The 26,576-nt window shown below is 42.3% G+C and overlaps 1 protein-coding gene, 1 long non-coding RNA gene, 1 other non-coding gene and 1 pseudogene across 6 annotated transcripts in view; 1 reads left to right on the forward strand and 3 right to left on the reverse strand.

Annotated features, from left to right (window-relative positions):
* Positions 1-12,955, reverse strand: part of LOC141374298 (uncharacterized) — a 13,282-nt gene extending 327 nt beyond the window's left edge. The window contains exons 1-3 of one of the 2 annotated variants that reach the window (XR_012381074.1): positions 12,663-12,955; positions 3,166-3,252; positions 1,411-1,558 (exon numbers count right to left, since the gene is read on the reverse strand). This is a non-coding gene — a long non-coding RNA (uncharacterized lncRNA). Of the gene's footprint in view, positions 1-1,410; positions 1,559-2,585; positions 3,063-3,165; positions 3,253-12,662 lie in introns of those variants that run through there. The other variant, XR_012381075.1, reaches the window with a different exon arrangement.
* Positions 1-26,576, forward strand: part of ANOS1 (anosmin 1) — a 184,731-nt gene that overhangs the window by 95,864 nt on the left and 62,291 nt on the right. For 2 of the 3 annotated variants that reach the window (XM_073902137.1, XM_025857805.2), the window contains exons 3-4: positions 7,732-7,794; positions 26,245-26,467. In XM_073902137.1, coding sequence (XP_073758238.1) covers positions 7,732-7,794; positions 26,245-26,467 — 286 coding nt within the window. The remainder of the gene's footprint in view (positions 1-7,731; positions 7,795-26,244; positions 26,468-26,576) is intronic. The other variant, XM_073902138.1, reaches the window with a different exon arrangement.
* On the reverse strand, positions 14,811-15,444 carry LOC112812834 (U6 snRNA-associated Sm-like protein LSm3 pseudogene; annotated as a pseudogene).
* Positions 16,672-16,744, reverse strand: TRNAR-CCU (transfer RNA arginine (anticodon CCU)). Its single transcript has one exon. It is a non-coding gene; the product is annotated as a tRNA-Arg (tRNA).

Below are 26,576 nucleotides of genomic sequence, written 5' to 3' on the forward strand. Positions count from 1 at the left end.
TATATATATATATTATAAAGTAATCTATATAAGTGTGTGTGTGTACATAGAGTGTATACATATTAATAAAGTAATCTCTACACCCAACATGGGGCTTGGGCTCAACGACCCCGAGATCAAGAACCGCAGGTACTTCCAACTGAGCCAGCCAGGTGTTCTGGTCCTATTGTGTTTTTATGAAGACTTTATTACCTAGCCATGATTGACTAAGTATTAGCTGATTCAATCTCCAGCCCCTCTCTCCTCCCCAGAAGTCAGGGGGTGGGACTGAAAGTTCCAACCCTCTGATCACTTGATTGGTCCTCCTGTCAATCAGCCCCTGCCCTTTGGTGGGGGTAGGGGTGGGCCTGAAGTCACCTTCCTTAATAACAAGACACCCATTTCACCTTTATGGCTCTGAAGCATTTTCAGGAGCGGTGAACAAAGATTGAATATATTTGAGAAATATATTTCGATCATCGGAATGACCAAATATATATCTATTTTTAAATCATTCTATTGCAGCAACACTCAAGTCATCTTAAACACAAAGTGAGGCAAGCACCTCTCTGTTCTAGGACAGTGAGTGGCTCCTCAATGAATTCCAAGGGCTGTGTTTCCGGCCTTGTAGTTTACTGCGTTTTCTCTTTTAGCTGTCCTGCTTCATGTCCCCCTCCCCCACGTATATCATCCAGGCCCCAGATCTGCTAAAGTTGGTAGAGTCCCATTCCTCCTCCTAAATTAATCCAGGAGTCCTCAATGCTCTACATTCCTCTCTGGTTATCCCAGATGGAAGTACCTATCCCTTCTGCAGTGTCTTATGGCACCTTATTCTTCTCTTGGTTCTTTTATGCTTCATCACTTTAGACTTAATCGCAGGCCTTCTCCCATGGAGGTTAGATACTGCTTTAGGGTAGAAATACTGCCAATTTCTCCCCATCTTGGAGACTAGATGAATACATCGCACGTAGGAAATACTAATCCTAGTGTGTCGATTTAGCAGATGTTAATTTGAACAGGTAGGGATGTACAGAATGCTGGTGGCTTTGTTTTAACGGGTTCTGTTTACTTAATAAAATGTAATTAGGGGTTCTGTTTCCTTGATTATTGGACATGTGCGAAAATTTGAATTTTATAGGAACCTTTTATGCCTCAGAATTTATTGTAATTGCTATTTAGGTAATAGAATTTCCTTTGCTGGTAATGCAATATAAGGTAATATAATTTCCTTTTATGGAAGTGTTTGGTTAAATGTAAGGTATGGACTTTTGTGCTCATCTGTCCAGATGGTAGTTCACCAAAGTGATATCAATAATTTCCCTCTTTGTCAGTACTTTGGCTCCTAAGAGTTGGATCCCTTTGTCTGTGATCTGAAATACTCAGTCTTATTGGTTGTGATTTCATAAGTACCTTGGAATTTGTAACACCTACCTAGGGCATTTTGGAGTTGAATCCTTTCCGAGATCATCATAATTTAAGAATCTTAAAGCTTTGCAAGGTACTTTTCAGTTTCCAAATCCCTTTCACATATATCACCTCATTAAGCCTTTGCAGCACGTGGCATACACAGGGCAGCATTCTGTAACGGAAAGAACATTCCTTTGAGTGTGCCAGGGCATGGGTACAACTTCCAGTTCCTGAGGTCTCGACTATAGTCACTTGCTTTGTTTAGTTAACCTCTCTGCATGGCGGTTTCCTCTGTCTAAAATGTAAGAATAATAGTACTTAACGTTACATACCTCCGTAGATCTGTTATTATGGGACCCCGTTGAACGAATAATTTTCAGGGTGCTTTATATATCCATAAAGGTTCTGGCAGTCTTTGGCGTTCAGTAAAACTTTTCACAAGTTAATATGAATGATTGTATTCTCATATTTGAATTAGCAAATGGAGGCTAAATAGTTATGCAATTTTTTTTTTAACAGTTGTAGCTTAGACACATGGCAGAGATGGGGCTCAAACCCAGGCAGGCTTTCTGTGCCTCCACTCTGCACCAGCTGCGTTGCCACAGCCCATGGGATGTTCCTGGGAATCTGTCCTGTCGTTCACACGCTCACCCCCACGTGACTCGTGAAGGATCATGAACGGTTAGCAGACACAGGCGCTCCCAAAGATGAGTTTATAGTCACCTGGAGATAGTGTAACTTCAGTACAACATAGCCTCTGCGAATAACTCAAAAATATAACGTGAGCATTCTTGGGGAAAAGCTGCATGCTTTGCGGAGAAGGAATCAGCGCATGCCGTGTGGATAGCAGTGGTCAAAACAGGTGGTTTGAAGCAGTTGTTGACTGGAGTGAAGGACAGAATGGGTTTTCTTTAAGGAAGAAATTCAGTAACCCAGTGGAAGTCGAGGGACCTTGTGTTTGGGGAACAGAAAAGAGACCAGCTTCATAGAAAGTAATTCATGAGGGGTTGAAGAAGCTGTTTATGAAGGATTTGCTGGTTGACCAGATGTTTTGAATGTGAACCATATACTTTGGGCTTAATTTGGTAATTACTGTCTGATTTTATCACAGAACTCACATTATCAAAACCATGTCTTAGAAGGATGAATGTGACCAAAACATGGAGAATTGTGGCATAATTAGAGGTGACAGTTTTGACTTAGCCTTTACTCCTCTCTCCCAGGCAAGTTCTTTCTCAGGATCAACTCTGTTATTATGACTAATCCACTGCATTTATGTTGCTTTTTTTTTTTTAAAAGAAATTTTTCAACCTCAGCACTATGAACATTTGGAGCCAGATAATTTTTTTATCACGTTGGGGGCTAGCCTGTGCACTGTATGATGTTTAAGCCGCGTCCCTGGCCTCTGCCTGCTAGAAGCCAGTACATCTCTCCTCAGTTGCTACAAACAAAACCATCTCCGGACATCACCCAGTGTTCCCCGAGAGGGCAAACTCACTCCCATTTCAAAACCACTTACTTAGAGCAATTAAAATAATGTATCTAATATCTTCTGCCCTAAATAAATAGCAATAAAATTACCTACACAGCATTGCGCAGTATATGTAGAAGTTGGAAAGGTTTACATGAAGTCAGTGTCGTTGGCTTCTCTGCAAAGTTTGGAGTGCCAGGCGGTCCTGGACAAGAACCAGAAGGCAGTGAGGAGCAGTTGTCTCCTGGTCACTGGCTGACCTCTCCAGCTTTCTGTTCTTCCTGCCACTCCCATCATTCATAACTTACCCTCCTTCGCTCTTAACTCAGGATCTGCTTGGTCCCTGGAGAAATACTTCCACGCTCAAATACGAATGTGCCAACTCCAGGAACTGCCTATAAAAACATTGAAACTTATCAAATTTATTTAACAGATGTTTATTGAGGTGCTACTACATGTTAAGAATATCGTAGTAAATGTAACAAAGTTTCAGTGCTCGTGTGTCTTACATTTTAATAGAATATTATATGTACATGTTTTATATTACTGTGTATTTTTAAGTATAAATATAATACAGAATTATAAGCTAAGGAAGTGATATTGCAAATGTATCTTTCTAGATTAAGTGAAAAATAATTGGTGTCTACATTCCAAATGATGATCTACGTGATTAGCTCTGTCAGCTGGTTTTTTAAAATTTTCCCTGAAATTTTAAGTTGTGCTTCGTTTGGCTTGAGACAATAACGTGGGAAGAAATAATTTCAAATTGTTGATCATCCTAAAGTGTGAAAGCTTAAAACGCTTGCTAAAATAGTAAATTCAGCTACTGGGGTTTTTTTGTTTTTTGTTTTTGTTTTTTTTTTTGAATTTGACTAGGGCACTTATTGTTGTGATATGTAGTATGTTCCAAAGCAATTGTCTGCTTGTAGTATTATTTTTCTCGTGGAAATGAGATTTGAGTCTGCCCTCTCCCCCCCCCCCCCCAAACAGGGTGCTTTTTTTTTTTTTTTTAAGTATGAGAGAAATGGTTGCGTTTTTTTTTTACCCCACTCTGGCTTTTATTGCCATCATCTTACCTGGCTAAGAGCACTATAAAGAAATAGAGCTTTGGCAGATGGATCCTGCAGAGATTTACTCAGATTTCCATATCCAGGCTTTTCTTGCCAGATAGTTTTCACAGAGGATTATTAAAAGAAAATGTTGGCTGTCATTAATAACATTTTGTGATGTATCTTTAGACACTGATGATTACTGGTTATTGGAAATGAAGCAAGCATGCAATTGAAATACAACTTTAAATGAATTGCGTATACTGATGCTGGACTTGGCAGATAGCAATGCCGGATTAACAAGAAGACAAGTACGTTATGTATTGCTTCCATTAGCATTTCAAAAGTATGCCTCTCTCTGTAAATGGTACTTGTTTTATATAAGGTATTTGTTCCAGAGTCTGTCAGGAGTAGGATTAGGTGGACTTGTGGAGTCCTCCAAGGATTGAAACTTTTTAATGCACTGATGTCTGTAGTTGTGACAATGCAACTGAGCACATGTGTAGCTGACCTGTGTTCACAATTTACGTTCTCAGCAATAATCCGAAGCAAGACTGACGTAATTATGTTGAGACATTGTTAGCTACATTGCATTGAGCAGTTTCCTATGGAATGGATGTTTGTTGGATGTTTTCTGAATAAAATGATAAAGACTTAATTTGTGAGTCGCTGAACTCGTGTCCGTGCAAAATCCCCAGATCTTACGGAGGGGTTCTCCCGCAATCAAAGGACGCGTCTCCAACCAAACAAAAATCTCAAGGTATTCTGAGGAATGCCGTTTATTCACTTGAGATGGTCTTGAGAAGGAATTAGGTCTAGATATACTTATTAAGTGACCATTAAACTTTTTTGGCTAGGAGCCAGTGTCTTAAAACAAATAGAGAGGTCTGAGGATAAGGAATCAGACATACCTTTAAGAAACAAAACTAACTCTTGAAAGAACTCATAAAATATGTAAGGGAGACAAGTTTTTTTTTTTTTTAAGATTTTATTTATTTATTTGAGACTGTGTACCTGTGCACAAGCAGGGAGGAGGGACAGAGGGAGAGGGAAAAGCAGACTCCCTGCTCAGGAGCCTGATGCAGAACTTGATCCCAGGACCCGAAGATCATGACCTGAGCTGAAGGTACATGCTTAACCGACTGAGCCACCCAGGCGCCTCGGGAGACAAGTTTTTAAGTGACTTCATTGCTGTTAGAAAAATGGTGTTCTTTTACAATTGTTACATTGGCAAAAAACTGTGCATCGGTTTTAACATGCTTGGGAGAGGTGGACACCAGGAAACTCGGGACAAGCTTGTGTAGGTCTTGGAAGAGTATCGTGGAAGAGCTCAGTTTGTAAAATTAAAATAACTAAAAAATGAATTGTTCACATGCAGCATTAAAGAATATACAATCTAAAATATTCTTACAAGAAATAGATGGGTTTTTAATGAAAACTAAAACAAAGGGACAATATGGACTGTTCTTTTTTTGGAGAGGGAGCGAGAGAGTTTTTTTTTTTTTTTTAAAGATTTTATTTATTCATCTGAGACACAGAGATAGAGAGAGCATGAGCAGGGGGAGAAGCAGAGAGAGGGGGAGAAGCAGATTCCCCGCTGAGCCAGGAGCCCGATATGGGGCTCGATCCCAGGACACTGGGATCATGACCTGAGCTGAGGGCAGATGCTTAACCATCTGAGCCACCCAGGCACCCCTGGGAGAAAGAGAATCTTAAGCAGGCTCCATGTTCAGTGTGGAGCCTGATGTGGGACTTGATCTCACAACCCTGCGATCATGACCTGACCCAAAATCAACAGTCACTCAACCGACAGAGCCACCCAGGCGGCCCTATGGACCCTTTTTCCCCCCATCAAATTCTACAGCAGTTCTTTCTGCTGCCCCAGCTTTATGGAGATATGGTTCACAACCTTGTATAACTTTAAGTTGTACGATGTCGTGATTTGATGCACGTGTATGTTGGGAAATGTTTACCACAATAAGGCAGGTCTTTTCCAAGTTTAGTAAGCATCAGAATTTCTTGGAGAATTTGCTAACAGAGATTCCTGGGCCCCGTTCCCAGAGATTCTGACTCTAGGTGCATTTCTGATAAACTGCAAGGTGTTCATATTATCAGTCATTGATCACACTGTGAGCAGCGTTGCTATGACAGATGGGCAGTTGACACATGGACAGTAGAGAGTCTTAGAGTTTAAACTGTGTTATTTTAAAACAGAGGGGGAGGTGACTACCAAGTGGAGTGGAAAACAGTATCGGTATATATGGGTGTGTGTGTGTGTGTGTATCCTGAATATGGATATATATGTCCATGGATATATGGATATATATATATATATATATATGGATATATATATATATATATCCCCATAATTCTAGAGTATACTTATCTGGAATTGAACTGAGAACTTTGATCCTAATTGGAAAATTTATCAATAATGAAATAAAAATCATATAGATAAAATAATATATGACCTGATGGAGCCAGGGGTAAGCCAATGTTTAGAGAACTGACATTTAACTATATGAGACTCTTCATTTTTACTAATTAAAACTTGCATTAAGACATAAAATTGAGAATCAGGTCTCTATTCATATTAATGTAACGCTTTAATTTCAACCGTGAAGACTGGCTGTGATCTCTTATTTGTTACTGTATGTTGTATATAGTATAGATAGTATCGTATATTATATAAGGTACTGTATTTTATGTAGTGTATGTAGTGCTGTTTCATACATATATGTTTGTATATATAAATAGTTCCGTGGTGTAGCGGTATATAGTATACATAATGTATTTAGTACACATATATATATAGCATTATATTTTATATATTATACTAATACTATATATAGTAATAAGCTATTATACATGTATATATACTTTATTCAACATTACTCTTTATTATTACATATGTAAATATATGTAATACATGTATATATAGTTTATGTACTATACATTATTCTTTCTATTAACATTATTATTATGATTGTCATTGGATAATGGAGCCTAGTTATTATCTTTGATTTGTTAATATATATGGTAATACATTTTAAACATATATTCAGACTTTATTCTGAAACTCTCATGTCAGTTTATTCAATATATTTAGGTTGATTCAATATGTTCTGATATTTATTTGGTAAATATTTATGTTAAAGTGTATTCAGTATATTTTAATAGAGTGATTAAAGTGGATGCATGTTAATGCTGTTAGATCCATTGGGCTAAAGACATTAGTTAACAATTATGTGTTATGTATAGATATTTAATACAGTGCAGCTTCACCCGATCACCTGCAGGACAGTATATAGACAATAGTCCTATGTTGCCAATTGTAAAGCAAGTTCATGTTAACGTTTCTGAAAAAAACAAAATTCACCTATGACAACAACCTTTAGAAAACATTTTTTTTTAAGCTTTTATTTTTAAGCCATCTCTACACCCAATGTGGGGCTCGAACTCACAGCCCCGAGATCAAGAGCTGTGTGCTCCACCAACCCAGCCAGCCAGGCGCCCCCAGAAAACATTTCTTACTGAATACAAGTATCTCCCATCTAAACGGTTCTGCCCCATGGTGACTAGCACTACATTTCCTCCATGTGTGTTGAAATAGACATCTTCTACAGTTTCTGTTCTGTCGTGATGCTCTCGCTCAGATGCCCGTTATACACCATTCAAGTGATGCACTGAGTAGCGGGCTTTCCTGAACTAAGGAACGGAAGCAGGAGTGGAAAAGTAAGGAGTGCAGGTGATTTTCCTTTGGCCCTGTTTCTCATCCATTTCTTTCTTTCCTTTTACTGTTACTCCCTGCCCCCCGCCCCCCAGTGTCTGGAGCCCTGCAAAGAGTCCTGGGACCTGAGGAAGCAGCAGTGCCAGACCTTCTGTGAGGTAAGGCCGCCCCGCCGCGCGCCCAGAGGTACCCAGGACGCGGCGTCAGCCTGACGGTGCTCCGCGCGGATCACTGGCATGAAGGGCCCCTGCATTCTGCTGCAGGTTGGGGAGTTCAGTTTACTGCAGGGAGGGGTGTCTTTGTGTGTGTGTGTGTGTGTGTTGTGAATTCATGTAAAAGGAAAAAAAACATTATTGAGCTTTCTTAAAACCTGGCTACCCACCGCTTCCATTATTGGAATCCATTTTATTACACATGCTTAGAGACGAGAACCTTTTCCAAGGTAGAAGCTACTGCTGTCCTTCTGCTTTCCGGCACGGCTGTTGTACGAGTAATTGTCAGCGCGATGTTGACATTCTCATGCTGTTTGGGAGAAGCCAGCCGTTTTATTAGTAGCGGGGTTCTCGACATTTTCATCTCATCGTTCACCCTTTGGGCCCCCATATCCTGGCCAGGGCGCTTGCCCGCCTTTAACCGGGTGCGAGGCTCTTACTTGGCCGGTGGTTTCAGGTAGAGAATAAAGGGTGTTACTGTCCCGGACACCTGCTGTCTGAAACCCTCAGTCGTGCTGCAGAGGGGGAAGAGCCGGTTTGCTGGACCGTCTCCTCCAGAGCAAGTCGGGGGTCCAGGCTCTGACGCAGCCTGGGGTCCGCTTGGGTGCAGCCGGGACGACGTGGAGCCAGCCTGCCTGCTGACTGCTGGCCTCTCAAAGAAAGGAGAGTGGGACGGTCCCCGAGGGCTGGTGCCGAACAGCGGTCAAAGAGTCCACTGTAGCAATCAAAGCAGCTCCGTCGAGGGTTGTGGGGAGCGGCCCAGAAGGGAGGCCCTGTGGCACCGGACTAAAATCATGGTCCGGGGCTTCCCTGAAGGGAACTGGAGGCTGACAGGCAACCCTTCCAAGCTCCTGCCCGCAGACCTTCCCCATATGCGTGGAGATAAACAAAGGCATTTGTAGTAAATGCGTAAGAGTTACGTTGGGAAGGCACGGAGGACTGGGAAGTTGGAGCTCATCAGGTCCGATGGTTCCCCCACTCTAGGTAGAAAGACCCATCCTAAAGCAAAAGCCCTGAGCCTCACACCTCTTCCCTGCATCCGAGTGCTGCTTTGGCTCGACTTCCCGTGGACGGTGATGAGGGGTCATAGTGTTGTTGGGCTCTTGTGGAAAAGTGTTCAGTATGGCTTTAGCAGAGTGCAGTGGAGGAAATGTTTCTCAGCACAGACGTGATAATATGTGACTTTCCTAATCTCACTTTTTGCTTTGGAAGTTGGACTCAGCATTTTGTGACAGGCTGCTGGAGTATGGGTGATTCTCAAAACTCTTACATAATGATGTCTGTGTTGTTGGAAGCGCTTCGGACCTGAGGATTTCTGTCACTGAAGTCTTTGGAAGCATTTTGTAATTGGGAACATGAAAATGCCTCAAACAATACACAGGACTGGCAGATAGTCGAAGTTCTGTAGCCCAGTTGCTCTGCAAGGACACTCACCCCTAAGCTAACGATTGAGTGTGAACTCCCATAGAAGAAGAACCTGCCTACATCTTTGTATCCAGCCCTTTTCTGGGTGGTGGGGGTGATACAGAAGAGCATCAGTCATGGTTTTCTGTCCTCCCTCAAGGGAGCTGACATATTATCCATCCATTTTCCCCAAAACATTTTGGCTTCTTCAGGGATTCCATCCAAACTTTTCCAGAAAGCATATGCTGACCTGGCATTCAGTTTAATATATCTTTGTATGAGTTATCTCTTGCTGCCTAACAAATGACCCCGAAGCTTAGTGGCTTAAAACAACACACATTTATTATCTCACAGTTTCTGTGGGTCAGGAGTTTGGACATGACTTAAACGCATTCTTTGCTTCAGGGTCCCACGATGCCGTAATCAGGGTGTTGGCTGGGCTTGCGTTCTCGTCTGGGGGCTCAGCTGCTTCTGACGGTCTGCCTCCAAGCTCATTGCAGTTTAGTTGTTGGCAGAACTCATTTCCTTACGGTTATAGGACTGAGGTCCCGTTCTCTCGATGGCTGTTGGAAGTTGCCTCCACTTCCTCACCACGTGGCCCCCCAGGCCGGTCACGAGATGGCTATTTACTTTTTCAAGGCCAGCAGGAGAGTCTTGATGTGCAGTCTGCTGAGACCCAGTCTCTATAATGCAACATATGCTCAGGTGTGACACCTCTTCCCCTTTGTCATATTCTACTGGTTAGCAAGTCACAGGTCCCGCCCAACACGCGCACACGCACGCACTCATGCGCGCAAAGAGAGGTGATGACGTCAAGGGACATCTTGACTCACCGCAGCTCGCTTTTTAGTAAAAAGCAAATAAAAAGAGGTGGTTCAGGCCCCTTGAGGCACTGAACAGAGCAGATTCATCAGAAATACAACAAAACGGATGAATTGATGCAGTGTCTTGTATGTTCTATAACTTGCCCTCCTACTCATAGTTTGTGTTCTATGCTGTACACAAACCATACATCCACGTAAATTAAAATATGCTGTCGTGGGATCTTGTGGAACGAGACGTACCATGTTTGCGTCATAAACACACAATCCCTTAACATCAGTGACGCTGGGTTGACGTTGTGACACCTGATCCCTGAGAAGGAAGATGTCATTGAAGGTCATCTGAAGCCTCTGTCCCGGGAAATTCCAAATGTGATAGCACACTTCTGCAATGCCTCTTCCCCCTGAAACAACTGTGAGGTCTTCTGAACCAAATCCAGTTGATTAAAATGGGACTCATGTACCAACTGTGATTCCTGCTGTGGTGGGAGGGGTGAATTGAAACTGGAAAGGCAGGACAAGTAGAAGCCAGGTCATGCGAGCCCTTCGTGGGCAGACCTCAGCCCAGTGGTCCCACCGCTCGAGCCCCCCCCCCCCCTCGTCGTATTTTCTTTCAGCATTCTTCATCTCCTCTTTTTGTTTCTTTTTTTTTTTTGGTAACGTCTGCCTGTGACGTTGACCAAGACCGAATCCTGCAAGACTGATCCCCATTTCAGCATTTTGGAGGCTGATCATTCATTGAGGCAGCCCTAAGACGATCGTCTTCTTCCTCTCACTTATCATGTGACTTGCAACGAGCGCCTACAAGATCCCTGTCCCCACGAACCTACGGAGCTTTCCCTTTGTGAACATTTACACCCACGAGGACTCTCGAGTTTATTGTCCTCCAAGTGGAACAGCTAAACCGTTCCATAGGTTTGACCCCGTGTGTTGATTCGCAAGACACTCTGAGCTTTAAGGCATGGTTTGCCTCCCATTTTTGTAAGTCAGTTTGTGTAGGAACACGGCCACGCCATTTGCTCGCGTACTGTCGGAAGCAGGTTTGGGGCTATAGCAGGAGAGCTGAGTACCTGTGATGGATCCTGAGGTCTGGGAAGCTGAGACTGCTTACCACATGGCCCTTTCCAGAAGAAGTTTTCAAACTCCTGCCCTAAGAAAAACAGCAGTCCTAATCCTGTCACAAAACCTGTCTGACCCTTCAGAATGTTGTTACTTCCTGATCTGTGTGACCAGCACCTGTTTCTTGAACAAAGCTTTATTGTTCTTGGTATTTTAGTCATAAAATCAATTTTCCTCTATGGAAGAGGTTTTTGGAGGCATGTTCATAATCACATACCTAGAACTGGTTCGTGGCTGCCTCACACATTGATCTCTTTGACTTCTCATTTGATTATTTATACAGTTCTGCTTTTGCTCCTTTCAAACTGCTGTCAGAGTTAACGATGTTGTTCCTTAAATGGAAAAGTTAAACGTGTTAGAGCAGGAATCTTGCAGGATTCCTTCTATGGATCACATGGGAGAATTTTTCCCGTGTCAGTTTTTGGAGCATGTTGGGTCATGACAGATACATAGACAGGTCATGCTGTATTGTTTTAGTTGATTAATTAAACATTATCTCCATCTTATTATTTTTTTAAAGATTTAAAAATCATAGTAAACCATTTTTCTTCCTGATCATAAAATGCACATTTCTTCACGTTTAAATGTTCCTTTCTTACAACGGTAAGCATCTAAATTATCAAGGAAAATATTCTTTTTCTTTCTTAATGGTATAAAATCATTACGTCTATTACAATTGCTGTTGTCTTAGTTTTGATGAAACGTGAGACACGGTAGTTTGACCTTCTTGCTGGAGGACACACCTCTCATCTTTAATAATGATACTTCTGATTTCACAATATCCCCACCCTAGCAGGAACTCACTGGGGGATGTCCACATTGGCAATGTGAAGTGTACGTTAGGGTCGTGGAGAAGCTGAGACCCCATCTGGGTCAGGGACCCACTAATGAGACAGGTGTCCAGGACTTACAGGAAAGCTGTTCTTGGATTCTGACAGAGCCTGTTCTTGTCAGTGTGAACAAAGGAAGAGGAAGAAGATTTTTCACTCAACCGCAGATAGGATTACTGACTCATTTCTTTGTGTTTTTTTGCTTTTCAAAATGTTTTCCAAGCTTACTATATTGGATTTTCACAACAGTTCTTAGAAGTTAAGCCTGAATTTTACTCGGTGAACTTGATGGGCTACAAGACTGACTCACCAAGAGGAAATGGTTTTATCTGCCCAAGAGTCCATGTTTAATAGGTAGATGAAGAAGATCTGGAATCCAGGTGGTGGTCCATCTCTTTTCCACTGTACGCTGCCCCAGGCACCCCCTCCTAACTCTACTCTGTGTCCCTACAGAAGGGAGGATGAAGTTGTACTCCCCCACCCCCAGCAGGAAATAAATCAGAGCCTGTTTCTAATGTAACGGTTGTTGGCCAACCATCTGCGCTTCAGCACCCTTGAATAAGAAGGGAGTTTTGATTATGCAAAATCCTAGTTAATTAAGGGCACTTCAAGGAATTGAAGGAAGAACAAAGCTCCTTACCACTTTGGGTGCCCTGGGCCATGGAATGTTCCAGTGGTACTGAAAACACGTCAGAAACTGAAGCTGTTAGGATTTATCACACTCTTACAGGGGCTTTTCTTGCACTCAAACTTGTTAACCTTCCAGTGCTCCAAAACCCAGTTAGTCTTACAGTCCAGGGGGCATGCGGTAAATGCAGCCCTTCAAAAATGGAAGCTGCATCTTCTGGTGCCTGGGGCACATCTGTAAAAGGGTTAAAGGTACGGAAATAAGTTGATGAGTGCTGAACGAGAAAATGATGTCATATGCCCAGGTGTGTGTGTCGGGGGTTGTCGGGGGGGAGGCGGGTGGGGGGGCGGGAAGCAGAAGAATCAGCAGAGGTGTGTTGGACGGTGTCAAGGTGGAATCTGTGGAAGGTTTCTTCTGAAAGCTTCACTTTCCACACTGAAATCCCGTGAGTGGCCAGCAGTGATCGTGACACAGGGTGGAGCCTGGGGTGTCTGGCAACAGAGCACATTTTCAAAAAATGCTAGTTTTTTGTATTATACGTAGTAAACTTTTATTTTTAGGAAATGATAAGCCTTTACCTTTTACGTTTTCGTAAACGCATGGAAGTGTTCCTTATAATTCTGGATTGTGATCTCCGGGCGCTGGTGGAAAGTGCAGACTCCGTCCCGGTTTCCCTTTCAGTTTAGGGGAGAGTGGGAGTCATGGAATGGAAACATTTCAAGGCAGGCTTATGAAGTTTTACAATTGTTGTGAGATTTCCTTTACCTGTCATCTTATAAAAGAAGTTATCCTCATTATATCAAATTTTATAGCCCTGGAAAATGAGAAAGTCAAGCATATTCAGTGACTTTTTAGGGTGGTTCAGTAGTTTATTGGCTAGATGGGACATGTTCTCCATGGAGTGTAGGCTTTTTCCCCTTATTTTTTTGAAATAGACTCCATTTTCATTGAATTTTTATATGATGTTGGGGGAATATAGAATTATATGAGATTCAATTAGAGGACACTTGATGAGTTTTGAAAGTTAATAAAAAGCTGAGATTGGAGATTATTCTGAATGACTTAAAGACCTATCCTGTTGGAAAAGAGGGACAGAGCAGGTAGAAGGAGTTAAGGGAAAATATGCTGGAAATTGTAAGAGCATCAAATTTAAGTAAAATATGAAAGATGCATATACAGCACTTAACCAGTGTCTGAACGTGGGAAACACTGAGTGAATATTAGCCATTTTTACTCTCCAGGAGAGGGCAAGGTTAACACTTTTGGGGAATTCCGTGATAGGTCAGTGAGGAACAGATTGACGAGGAATTTTGTGAGGAGGTGACTGGAAATCCGTCAGAGGGTTTCCGTGGAGGAGTCGTCGTCAATCTCTACAACTCTGGGTTTGTCGAATAGGAAGTACGGGAGGAAGTGCAGACCGAATACACACAACCGTTTGTGTACGTTTAGGTTCCTTCTCTAAGACCATGTGTGTGGGGAGGAGGGGAGAGAGGGGCTGTGGCCAGGGGCTCAGAGTCTGAGGACGTGATTTTCGTGTACCTGTCCTTTGGGAAGACTTGACTATGTTCACGTGCTCGCGGAAATGAGTCTTGTGAGGGGTGTGAAGTTGGAGACGCATGGGTCAGAAGCCCAGAGTTCCGGAGTATGAAACCAGGGATGAGTCACGTGAAGACCCACTCACACCTGCGGATGCCTAGTCCAGCATCCAGGATGGCCCAGACTCTGCTGTGCACACAGATCACCTGGGCATCTCGTAGAAGGGCACGTTCTGATTCAGTAGGTGCGTGCTGTGGGCACCCAGAGCCTGCCTTTCCAACAGGCAGTGCGGAGGCCAAGGGACCAGGGGCTGCCCCGGCACAGCAAGACTGTGGAGCTCCCTCTACGACGTCAGGGTTCTCTGTCAAGTGCTCACTGGGACTTGCCTGCTAATTCTGCACAGTCTTTTGTGTTTTCTTCTGTGATGTTCTGTAAAGAGAAACGATGAAATTGCTGGTACGGATTGAAAATAAACAGATGAAAATGGTGTTTAAAAGGAAAACCCCTACTTTTTTAATCGCTCAAATTGCAGAATTTTAACTCTTGGTTTGTCTCCATCCCCACGTGAAAGGTATTTCACTACGTATAGAATTCTAGGTTAACATTTTTTTATTTTATTTTTTTTTTCAAAAAAGGAAACATCAAATTTAATTTAAAGGAAAAAAATCAGAAATTGAGAAAACAACAGAACAAATCAATTCCTGAAAAAAAGAGTTCTGCATCTTGGTGATCACATTTATTGAAAGGGTTGGAAAAAAATTAAAATGCCCTTTAGCTTAAGAATTTTTTAGTTATCCGCAAATCAACTCGTTTCAGGAGTGGAAGAATCCTTGGTCATTTCTTAGTATCAAAATTTACACAGGTTTCTCTTTTGAATGTCTTCTACATTTAAAGAGGCAATCATACAAAAGCTCCTATATTCCATACATGATAAATTCTTTGTTTTAGCCAACTCTTAAAGGAGGGGCAACTAGTACAACACCATCTCCCCGGACAAAAAGCATTGGAATATTCCATTTTGTTGATTTATATATCTCTTCGTATGTTTCCTCATCAATTTCTATAGTAGTCACAGTTTCTTCCACATCTCCCAATATCATATTTAAATGCTGATCATAAGCATGTAATCTGCCTCGAAGCTCTCTGTCATTTCTCATTTTCACATAAATTCGCTCATCCAGGCTGAGCCTGATGAGATCCAGGGGCTCTTCTACAGTGTTGGTAGTTTGTTGCTGGTCCACGTCGTCCGCCATGTTTCAAACCCCTAGGTTAACATTTTTTTAAATTAGTAGTTTAAAAATCTCTATTTTCTTCTGTCTTGTATGTTTTCAGAAAAATCACCGACATTCTCATTTTCTTGTTGTGTATAAAGTATCTTTTTATTTCCCTGTCTGCTCTGAAGATTTTCTTTCTATATCTGGTTTTAAGCCATATAATTATGGTAAATTTTGCCTGGGTAGCCTTTATAATAAGTTCTTCTGCTTGGGTCCTCTCTCTCTCTCTCTCTCTCTTTTTGAGGGAGAGACTGTGTGTGATCGGGGGTGGGTGGGGGGGCAGAGAGACGGGGAGAGAGCCCCTCAAGCAGGCTTCACGCCCAGCACAGAGCCAAAATCAAGAGTTGGATGCTTAACTGACCGAGCCACCTAGGTGCCCCTGCATAGGAGCCAATATTTTTTTCTATCGCATTCCCTGCTTCCTATCCTTCCGGGACTCTAATTATACATGATAGACCTTGTATTTTGACCTGAGTCACTGAGTCTCTGATCATGTTTTCTTCTTCATTCCCCCCCCCCGCTTTATTTTGCTCTAATTTTCATCACTGTGTCTTCAAGTTCCCTTCAAGTGATCTTTTTCTTTTATAGTGTCTAACATTTTTAAGATGCCATCAGGCGTAGTTTTCATTTCTTCATGTTCACTTCTGGAGGTTCCATGCAGGTCTCTCTCTGTCTTTCTCCCACATTCCTGGGCAGACAGGACATATTTATAATGACTTTTAAAACGTCCTTTTCTGCTCACTCCATCACCTCTGTCGTGTCTGGTTTTGTTTCTTTAGATTTCTTTTTTCTCTTTTTCCTTTTGGACTTGTGAGTGGTATCTGAAGGGAGAGGATGCAGTCTTAGGGAACTGAGCCCTTCCCTGTGGGATCTGAAGCTGTCTGCAGGTAGATTGTGTAAGAATTTGGGTTGAATTGTAGGACACCCAGCTGGTGTGGGGAACTGCCCTACCAGCATGGAAACTGGGGGTGTAGAACTTTTCAATTTGTCGGAAGGTAAAGCGTGTATCTTTCCTAAAGTGTGATTCGACTGGTACCTTGGATGGCTGTGATGGTTTTGCAGAGTCGGCCAGTGTTTGCAAAATTCTTTGAGATGGAAGCCTTTTAGAAACTTAAAAATATAAGTCAAAGAATAAACAACCACATTTCACAACTTCAGAATTTGTTCCTCTTTTTTTTTTTTTTTTTTTTTTAATTTTTAAGGAGGCTCTGTGCCCAACGTGGGGCTTGAACTCACGACCCTGAGATCAGGAGTTTCATGTTCTACCAACTGAGCCAGCTGGGCACTCCTAGAATTCGTTCCTCTTTAAGAGAAATTATTTATATGGGGATTTCAGGCAATCCGTAATTAAGCTGTACTATTTTCCATTGTTTTTTTGTAGGATTTCTAGAACTATGTTTTAAAAATTCTGATACTCATATACTGGTTAACACTAATTTTAACTTTTTTATGTGCTGAAATCTGTGCTAATTTTTTACATACTTAGGATAAGAGTACAGAATAATCATAATTATCCCCCTTTTGTATTTGAAAATACTGAGACTTGTAGAATTAATTTTGCCTCCAAATCGTATAGCTCCTACCAGACTGATGTATTTGCTGTTCCTTCTTTCTAGAATATTTCTCTGTCCTTCATAGCATGTAGCTCATTCTAAATATTGATGGCTTATCTTTTTTAAGAGCTTTCTCTTTGGTCCTTTTCAAAGGTTTATTTACCTTTGCTTTTTTTTTTTTTTTTTTTTTTTTTTTTTTTTTTTTTTACTGAAGTATAGTTGACACAGTGTTACATTAGGTTTCAGGAGTATACCATAGTGATTCAGCTTCTGTGTACCTTAGGTTATGCTCCCCACAAGTGTAGCTAGCTCCCATCTGTCAGCATACAACATGATTATAATACCCCTGACTCTATTCCCGGTGCTGTATCTTTTACCCCCGTGACTGTTCATTCCATTAGTCTAATCCTTCGTTGACCTCATGTGTACTTCCATTACTTTCTGTGTCTGCCTTATTTCAATACAAATTAAACTATTTAATGACTGACTTGCTTGCTACTAAACATATAAACTATAAGCATAGCAGAGCAGAATTTTCATACTTTCTTTTGCTCATCGTCCGATGCCTAGCACCTAGAATGGCAGTGTGGCTTACGAATTAGTATCTAAATCCTTCCGGGGGCTGACGTATTTCATAGGCATGCCTGGTAATTCCAGGTAACAAAATACAGGCAGAAAGGGAGAGAAGGAACTGATAGTTTAACCGGAGGGCCCTCGCTGTCCCTGACTCTGTAGGAGTTTTTGGAATTTCTGGGATCATACATGTGCCTAGTGATCTTCCAGAGATCTTCCAGCAAGATTCTGGAGTGTTGCTCCCAGTGGAAGACCTGACCGTTGATATCCCCATACAAGGTGGCACACTTGCCTTCAAAACAAATAGAAAAGCAGGGCCAGGAAGATGAAGTTCAGATCCACATGACTAAAGATGACTGTAATTTGACAAAAGGGACATGTCCTCACGGGAAGGGACTTCCCTAATATGCATGTTTCTGATTTTCTCCCTATTTTATATTATTCACGGCCAAGGTGTATAATTTGCCCGGAACCAAATTAATTGTAATCCCATCTAATAATTTAGTGTGTATCATTGAGTTTCCCGGGAAATTATGATTGCATTTTCAAGAATAAATTAGAAACGTTTGAATTGAGAATGCCTTTGCCTATTTCATGCATATGCTTAGTATTTACGTTCCTTCTCTGAAAGATACAACTGCAAGTTTTGATTGTTTCTTTTAACGCTACAACGTTTTTATTATTTTAGAGAAATTATATATGCACACTAAACACTTACTATAACAACTACGCAGGAGAGGAAAACCAAACCATTACTCCAAATTCTGCCATCCAGAACAGCCGTTGTTTCCTGTGCAAGAGAGTTACCGTAGGAAACCTAAGACTGCTCTTTAGAAATTCCTAATTAAAAGGTTGGCCCTTGGCCAGCATGTGGGAACTTAGATTTGGGGAGGGTTCCCATCATCCCCTAGGAGGTGCTCCCTGTTCTTAAACTATTAGTGCAAGCCATGTGGTTTGTGATGGACACCTGCTTCCTCCTGGGAGTCTGGATTTTTGGGGACGTGCTAGGCAGCAGGTGCTTGCATGCCCAGCCTCAGTAAAAACTCTGGACGCGGCGTCCCTCCTGAACTTCTCTGGCGACAGCACTTCCCACGTGTTGTCACAAGTCCCGGCTGGAGGCACTGAGCTCATCTTGTCTGACGGCCCCGTGAAAGGACTCCTGGGAGCTAGTCCCTGGTTCTCTCCGGACCTCACCCCGTGCACGTTTTCCCCGTTCCTGATTGTGCTGTAGCAAATCAGAGCCCACAGTATGCCTCTCTGCTGAGTTCTCTTAGTTCCCCCGGTGAGTTAGCAAACCTGGTGGTGGTCTTGGGTACCCCGATACATTACCCTTAAGCAGACACCGTACGTACCTGGCATCTCTGAGCATGCTGGCTTTTAATAATGCTTGAAGCTGGGCGCCTGGGTGGCTCAGATGGTTAAGCGTCTGCCTTCGGCTCAGGTCACGATCCCAGAGTCCTGGGATCGAGTCCCACATCAGTCTCCCTGCTCCTTGGGAGCCTGCTTCTCCCTCTGCCTCTCTCTCTCTCTCTCTGTCTCTCATGAATAAATAAATAAAATCTTTAAAAAAAAAATGCTTGAAGTTTAATATTATTGGAGTATAACAGAAGAAACAGAAACCCCCAAGTCTCAGGGAGAAAAAGATTATGAAAACTATTATGAGATCGAAAGCATTATTTTAAAAATTTTATATTTGCTTCATTATTTACTGATGCCCTAAAGTTAAGTTCAACGTAAGTTACTTACACGTTCCTCATAGCACTCCTCCTACCCACCAATTTTTTCTGGCATTAGTATTTCCTAATTTTTAGTTTTACTCTATCAGATATTCTTCCTTGGCCATAATTCCTACTTTATTCAATTTTAGTTTTATATTTATGTGGATGATAAAACGATTGAGTCTTTTATGCTAATTTCTTTATACCGGGCTTCCAAATTCGATCATGTCTTTGGGTGCCTGGCTGACTCAGCCGGTGAAGCATGTGACTCTTGATCTTAGGGTTGTGAGTTCAAGTTTCACGTTGGGTGTAGAGATGGCTTAAAAATAAAATCTTTAAAAAAAGTTTGGTCATATCTTAGTTTGTTTTTAAAAAGGAGTGCATAGATTTGAGAACCGTTCACAACAGACTTGGCCTACCATTATACATGAAGTCCAAATTGGATTGCACAAACTTTTCCTCACATAACATGTAAGAATATGCATTATTTTCTTTGGGTATTGAGTATTGTACTGGCCCATTCTTGCTTCCTGCTTATCTGTAGAATGGCTGAATTTGGCATTGTTTAGCAAGAAAGGCTCGTGGGCGCTATATCCTATGAGTTTTTTCTGTCTTTGAGAATGTTTCTGTCACATGTACATTTGACTAACAGCTGATTTTTTTATATATGTAAATATATGACTTTGATACATGTATAAAACTATACACACATGTGTATGTAGTTTACTTATTGCTACATAGCCATTGCTGGATTGGCTTCACATGTTAAATTTTGTAGAGAAATCGATTTGGAGGAAACCCCATTTTCTCCATCATAATCCACGGGCTGTTTCTACCTGGATGCCTGAAAAATTATATTTTTATCCTTGAAGTTCAATAGCACAAGCTGTATTTCAGTATTCTTGTTTTCTCAATATTCCTGGATAAAATTCCTGCCCTTTTGATTTACGTATATCTAATTTACATATATATGTGTATGTGTGTATGTGTACGTGTGTGTGTATATATATATATATGTACATAAGGTTTCCATATGTGCATGTATATAAGAATCTGTCTGCAATGTGTTCCCTCTGTTCCTGGATATTTCAAGAGTTACAAGCTCCCGGGTGATGCTAATAGGAACACAAGTTGAGAGCCACGGGCTTAGCTCTCTTCTTAGTTTACCCCGAGGTATGGTGTGGTCTTTAGAAAGCCATTGGCTGTAATACTGGCCCACACGCTTACTTGTTTTGTGATTTGGGATAAATTAGAATCTCCCCGAGCTTCTGTTTCCTCATTTGTAAAATGGAAATAATACTGGCTTGGGGGATTGGGGAAGAGTAAGTGAGATGAGCAAGCAGAGCATCTGATGGAGGGATTCTGTATTCAACGTTGCATGCGCTTTGTGGCTGGAGCAGGAAAAAAACCCACCCAAGGCCCTGGCTTTTTGCAAAAGCTGCTCCATTGGATACATGATACGGTTCTGTGGAACTGAATTAAATACCAAGTGCAAAGTTCTCTCCACGTCTGAGGCCTCATATATGTATATGATTTCTAAGGTATGAAGATAATTTATAAACTTAATGTTTTCACGTTCATCATTCCATGATTACTGTACAAACTATTTTATTGTATGGTATCTTGCATTTTATACCAAACAAAGCAAAGATAATGGTATCTTTCACAAAAGCATCCAACAACTATTATAACCTACTATTTATTGCTAGGATTTCACTTTATTTTTATCATTTGCCAGGCAAGTTGAGATTAGCATATTGCCCCGATATGGCACTAAGAAACACATTTTGGTTTTTAACCTGAGGTATGGGATGTAGGAGAGATTTATAAGAGTTAACTAATATATAATATCCCATAAAATATGAAGGATTTTTCACTTGATCCCATGTACCCCAGAGTATTTTCATTTACTCTAGTACTTTGCTTTATCCAACTCCTCTTTGGGAGCATGATGACATCCATGACATACTGACTACTCTCGAAAAATGCATGATCTTTGAAGAGCATTCTGTTCTTAGTTTTGCACAGGGTAAGAGCAGAAAAAAATAATGAACAAAAATTAATGAGCATGGTAACCATGACTTTTCCAAATTTTAAATTGGAGTCAGTGACCTGGCCAAAGATTGCCATTTGTGTGATTTGTGCAATGATTCATATGAATAGTTTTATAGAGGAGTTGTTATTTTACAATGAACAATTTGCCTTAATAGCTTGATATAATTTTATGAAGAAGTACAACGTTTAGCACATACGTCTGTGTTACCACAAATGTTCTCATTCACCATGAAGTCGATGGGCATCATACTCCTAATGATTTGGATAACTCGCACCTTTCCTACATTTTTCATATCCTTCTTGACAAGTCTACCAGTAACTAACTAGTAATATCACAAGAAATAGTAGGTGCTTATTGGTTGGAAGTGTCTTTACTGACACTGAATGACTTTTGTTCGCAGGACGTGCAACTGGCCATTAGTAGACCAATTTACACATTTTCTTTAGATTGAGTATTAATATTCACACATCATTTTCACTGACTTGCCCTCCTTTTGGTCCTGACTCCATTCCACTAGTACATTCTCAATAATTTATGTTTAAAGGCATAGTGAGAGACCTGCATACAGCTACCATATATTCTCCAATTTATATTCAGACGATTAATAGTTTTTCAACCTAATCCAAGATAATGATCCAAGATAATTGATAGAGAACATCAAAATTTGCCTTCAGTAGACATAAACAATGGAACAGTTGAGTAGACGTCTTCTGTTAAGATCGTTGTACCAAATCCATGTACTTGTAAGATGATCTTCAAAACTTAGACATTTTCTTTCTTATAAACGCCAGCAGGGCAACATGCCCGCGTGCAGATTTCCGTGCTGAAATTGGCAGTAGTGCGTTGGAAACTTGTGGATGGTCACCGTTGAGGAAGCAGGGCCAAATTTCTGTCTTTGGATCTTAAAACATTTTTGTCAGAATAACAGAAGAATTTGGAAATGTTAAACAGTAAACTTGTAGCATGGGAAAAGAAAAGAGACACCAATTACTCCAGTCTTATTGAGCACCCATTGTGGGCCAACTCTGCATAATAGCGCTTAGTCCTTTGTGTGCACCGTCTCATGTAATATTCATAACGCTGTTTGTACTATTTCAGGCTCATAGACCAGTCTAGAAAGCTCTGGTGCAAAGATGAACTTTTTTTGTTCCCACATTTGTTTCCATGGTTCTCAAAACAATCACACGCACAGGGAAAAAAAAAAAAAAAAAACGCCATTTTCGAATACATACCAAAAAGGAGAAATATTGAATAAATGTACAGAACACCTCCTACATCAACTGGGAAATCTGAATTATCGTGCTAATTATGATCATTCTTATGTTCATTAGGAACAAATGTTTCCGATCTGGGTCGGCCGCTGTTTTTGTTTATTTGTTTTTAATTCTGCCCCATTAGCTCCGTCCGTAAATTATTAAGATGAGGAGATACTGTCTCTGCGTTCCTGTCCCTCACGGTTCAAGGGTGGGGTGGGTAGCACACAGATCATTAGAATCACATGAGCAGACAGCCCATACTTTGTTATCTGAATCTCGAGTCCTACCCCGTGTTCACATGGGAAGTTTGAATGGAGCTGATCTGATTATACCATGGCGCAAACTAAGTCATGGTGATTTCCTAGTGAGCAAGCAGTAAACACTTGCCAGATTTAATAAAAGTATTTCTCCTTGGAAATTTCAGCCCATGTGGGCCAAGTGATTTGGGTGACTAAGTACTTGCAGCGCGTTGTAATATATACATTTTGTTGAAAGAGGAACACTAGCAGATGCTGCATTGTACTTGTTATATAGCTCCCTTCACATACTTCTTTGATTCCAAAGTTAGGGTTGGACCTAAATTTAGAGATTCAAAAGTCAACGAGGTAAAACACATCTAGCAGCTCACAGAAAAATGAACTGTGAAATCGAGTCAGGGAGAAAAGCGTAAAGAATGGATGCTCTCGATGTTACAGCATTTTTTAAAAATTAGCTACAAACGTGTGGTACTTCAGTACTGAAGCCATGGCCTTCCTCGTAAGTTTTACCTGGAAAGTTCTTAGATTGAGACACTCTTCTGACTGAGAGGGAATAATTTATTTGACGTCCGCGATTGTCACTTAAACTTTGGGGTTGTACTTTTTCTAGCCAGCGTTTCCAGTTTTCCACCTTTTGTTAGAGTGTGAGCTCTTCCCTTGTATTTAATGGTCGTATGGAATTGACACCTCGAAGAACATTAATTTGACACTATCAGAAAGACCTTGTGTCTATTAGGGAAGCACCACTGTCTGAAACGGCACGGGATACACACGTGTCTCGCTCTGACACAGATTCTTGTTTAATTGTGATAAAATACACATAATGTAGCATTTACCATCATAATTCATGTAGAGATTTTTAATTTTTTTTTAAGATTTATTTATTTTAGAGAGAGAGAGAGCACATGAGCAGGGGGAGGGGCAGAGGGAGAGGGAGAAGAGAATCTTCAAGCTGACTCCAAGCTGAGCACAGAGTCTGACTTGGGGCTCGATCCCAGGACCCTGAGATCATGACCTGAGCCGAAACCAAGAGTCAGGCGCTTAACTGACTGAACCACCCAGGTGCCCCCATAGGCAGATTTAATGCAACATTGTTTGGGAAACGAAGCAGGAGAAGCACCATAGAACAATTTGCGTTGGTGATGGAGTTACCCAGAGTCCCTGGGATAGGTCCTCGTGCTGAAGTCACCATGTTTGGGCTTTTCAGTGAGATTTCTGGTCACCATCAGCATGCAAAGTAACAAGCCTGTAATTAACCGTCTTTTTGGAAACGAGGCAGAGACCTTCCTTTGTCCTCCCCACTCCTTAAACCAGGGACTTGGATGATGGTGAGATTTTTTTCCTTTCCTTTTGAACCCCGTGTTAACACACCTCTCCCTTTGTGTGAGATGCTCTCTGGCCGGTAGCCCTCACCCTTCACTGACGTCCTCCCACCGGGTTCCCTGGGGATCAGCGATCTGGCTGGAGGGTCAGAGTTCATTGGTGAGAAGGCGCAGGCCGCGGGCTGGCAGGCCTTAACCAGGTGTCACAGGATGGTGGAGAGCCACAGGCAGCCGTCCGGCAGCAGGTGTTACCAGGTGTTATGCAGGTGTATCCCAGGTGGGACTGGGTGCTGGCAGTCATGAGTGCTGGGGGCTCATGCATGTCCTGGCTTGTAGCCGCCCGATGCTCACATTCCACCCCTGGTCTGTGCTCGCCCGTGCTGCCATACGGATTTCTTCTGTCCCGACTTGGATTTGACATCCGACAGTAAACAATGTACCCTCCTTGACGATCTCCTCCGTCCGGTGTGGAGAAAGCGCGGGCTTCACTGGAGCGCCAGATGCCGCTCTTTGCACGGCTCCGGGAGGACTGAGTTGTCACCGCCAACCGAGCGCGGCCTCACGCGAGTTCCGACTCTGTGCGCACGGCGGGGGCCGTCCAAGGCAGGCCTCCATGCACCCCCTCCCGGTGTCACTCGGCATGCCAGTCTCGGGGCTCTGGCCTCGGATAGGCCTGTGGCGTTGCCCGTGTCCCGCCGGTGAGGAGAAGGAGGGTGTGGGAGTGCCGCAGCCACCGCCTGGAAACTTGCTTTAGTGGCGACGTGGCACCCTACATAGAGGGCATAGACGGAGGGCTGGGGTTTTTGCCTGGCTGGACAGGTGTGCTGCAGATGAACACGGGCTTAGAGAGACTGGCTTAGGATTAGGGTAGCAATCTCGGCAAGCAGCTATCAAGGCAAAAGGAGGGGTACGCTCATTAGGATGCCAGCGATTGCCTTGTCAGCCATCGTCCATCAACAAAAGGAGGGCCATCCCGGGAGGTCATTCCTCTGTGTGTCCCTGGTGGTGGGGCTGCTTTTAGGGACCCTCAGCAGCTCCCCACCTGAGCGGCAGAAAGAAGCCCTTATCCTCCGACTGCTTCTCACGTTGGAGCGATAACCAAATGCTGTCCTGAACCATTTTTCCGAAGGAGAAGGATGCATTTGGTGACTGGTTCTTTCCATGCCTCACGCTTTTTCCATAATGCGAGTCTCTCAATAAATCCGGGAATACCTGTTGTCACTAGTGTGTGATTGATTCTGGGCTCCCCTGAAATGCCATCAGCCAGATGCTGCTCAGAACCTGACTGTGTCACACGGGTAACACGGATTCACATTCTTTCATCTCATCATTTATTGATAATTCCATGTTGATAAGAGGGCCTGTGCGCACGTAAGCTATAGAAGCTGGATAGTATTTTAAAATAGGTTCAATGAACTGAGGGTTAGGCTCCTTTTTCGTAAGCTATCAGCCAATGTTACTGCTGTGAGAATTACCAGGTTTCTGTAGGGCCACAGCTAAAGGCCATTGTGGTTACCATTTAGCACGCAAACCAAAATGACTCCGTAGAGAATGAAAATCTGTGTATGTGTACAGCAGTCCAGAAGGGGCCCTCAAGTTGTACTGAGATGCTTTCTGAACGTTATCAATTATTTCACAACTGCATCTCACTGAGTACGTAATACCCTGTGAACGTGCGTACGTATGATTGATGTGTATCTGTTGCATGCAGTACAAAGTTATAACTCATGGGTCCAGTTCCTTTCAGAAACTAGCATAAAATATTACTTCTTTAGGGGGAAAAGAAAACAAATCCATTTATTTTGTAAGACATTCCAGGGAAATTTTGACCAAGTAAGAATTTTTACCTTCCTTTCTGATGTCTTGGAAATCGGGCATCCTGTGTCTTTAACAAGAGAAGTTTTCTTCTCAGGGCTCCTGGCTGGCTCAGTCCATACAGCATGTGACTCTTGATCTTGGGGGTGTAAGTTTGAGCCCCACATTGAGTGTCGAGATCGCTTAAAAGAATAAAATTCTTAGAAAAGAGAATTTTTCCTATTCTGTCTTTAGCCTCTGTTCCCCAAGAAGAACTACGAATGCTTGACTAGCTGTGAGTTCCTCAAGTACATCCTGTCGGTGAAGCAGGGCGACTGCCCGGCTCCTGAGAAAGCCAGCGGATTTGCCGCCGCCTGTGTAGAAAGTTGTGAAGCTGACAGTGAGTGCTCTGGGGTGAAGAAATGTTGTTCGAACGGATGTGGACACACCTGCCAGGTGCCCAAGACACTGTACAAAGGTAAGGCGCAGAGGCCGTGTGAACGGAAATTCACCAACTCATGGGGGGCGGCGAGTGGTGTATGCGTGGGGAAGGGTGTCAGTCAGAGATGGGGGGTTGTGTGCGTGGG

The sequence above is a fragment of the Callorhinus ursinus genome, unplaced genomic scaffold, assembly GCF_003265705.2.
Source record: "Callorhinus ursinus isolate GAN/ISIS: 27379988/994484 unplaced genomic scaffold, GSC_fseal_2.0 scaffold16, whole genome shotgun sequence".
Lineage (NCBI taxonomy): Eukaryota > Metazoa > Chordata > Mammalia > Carnivora > Otariidae > Callorhinus > Callorhinus ursinus.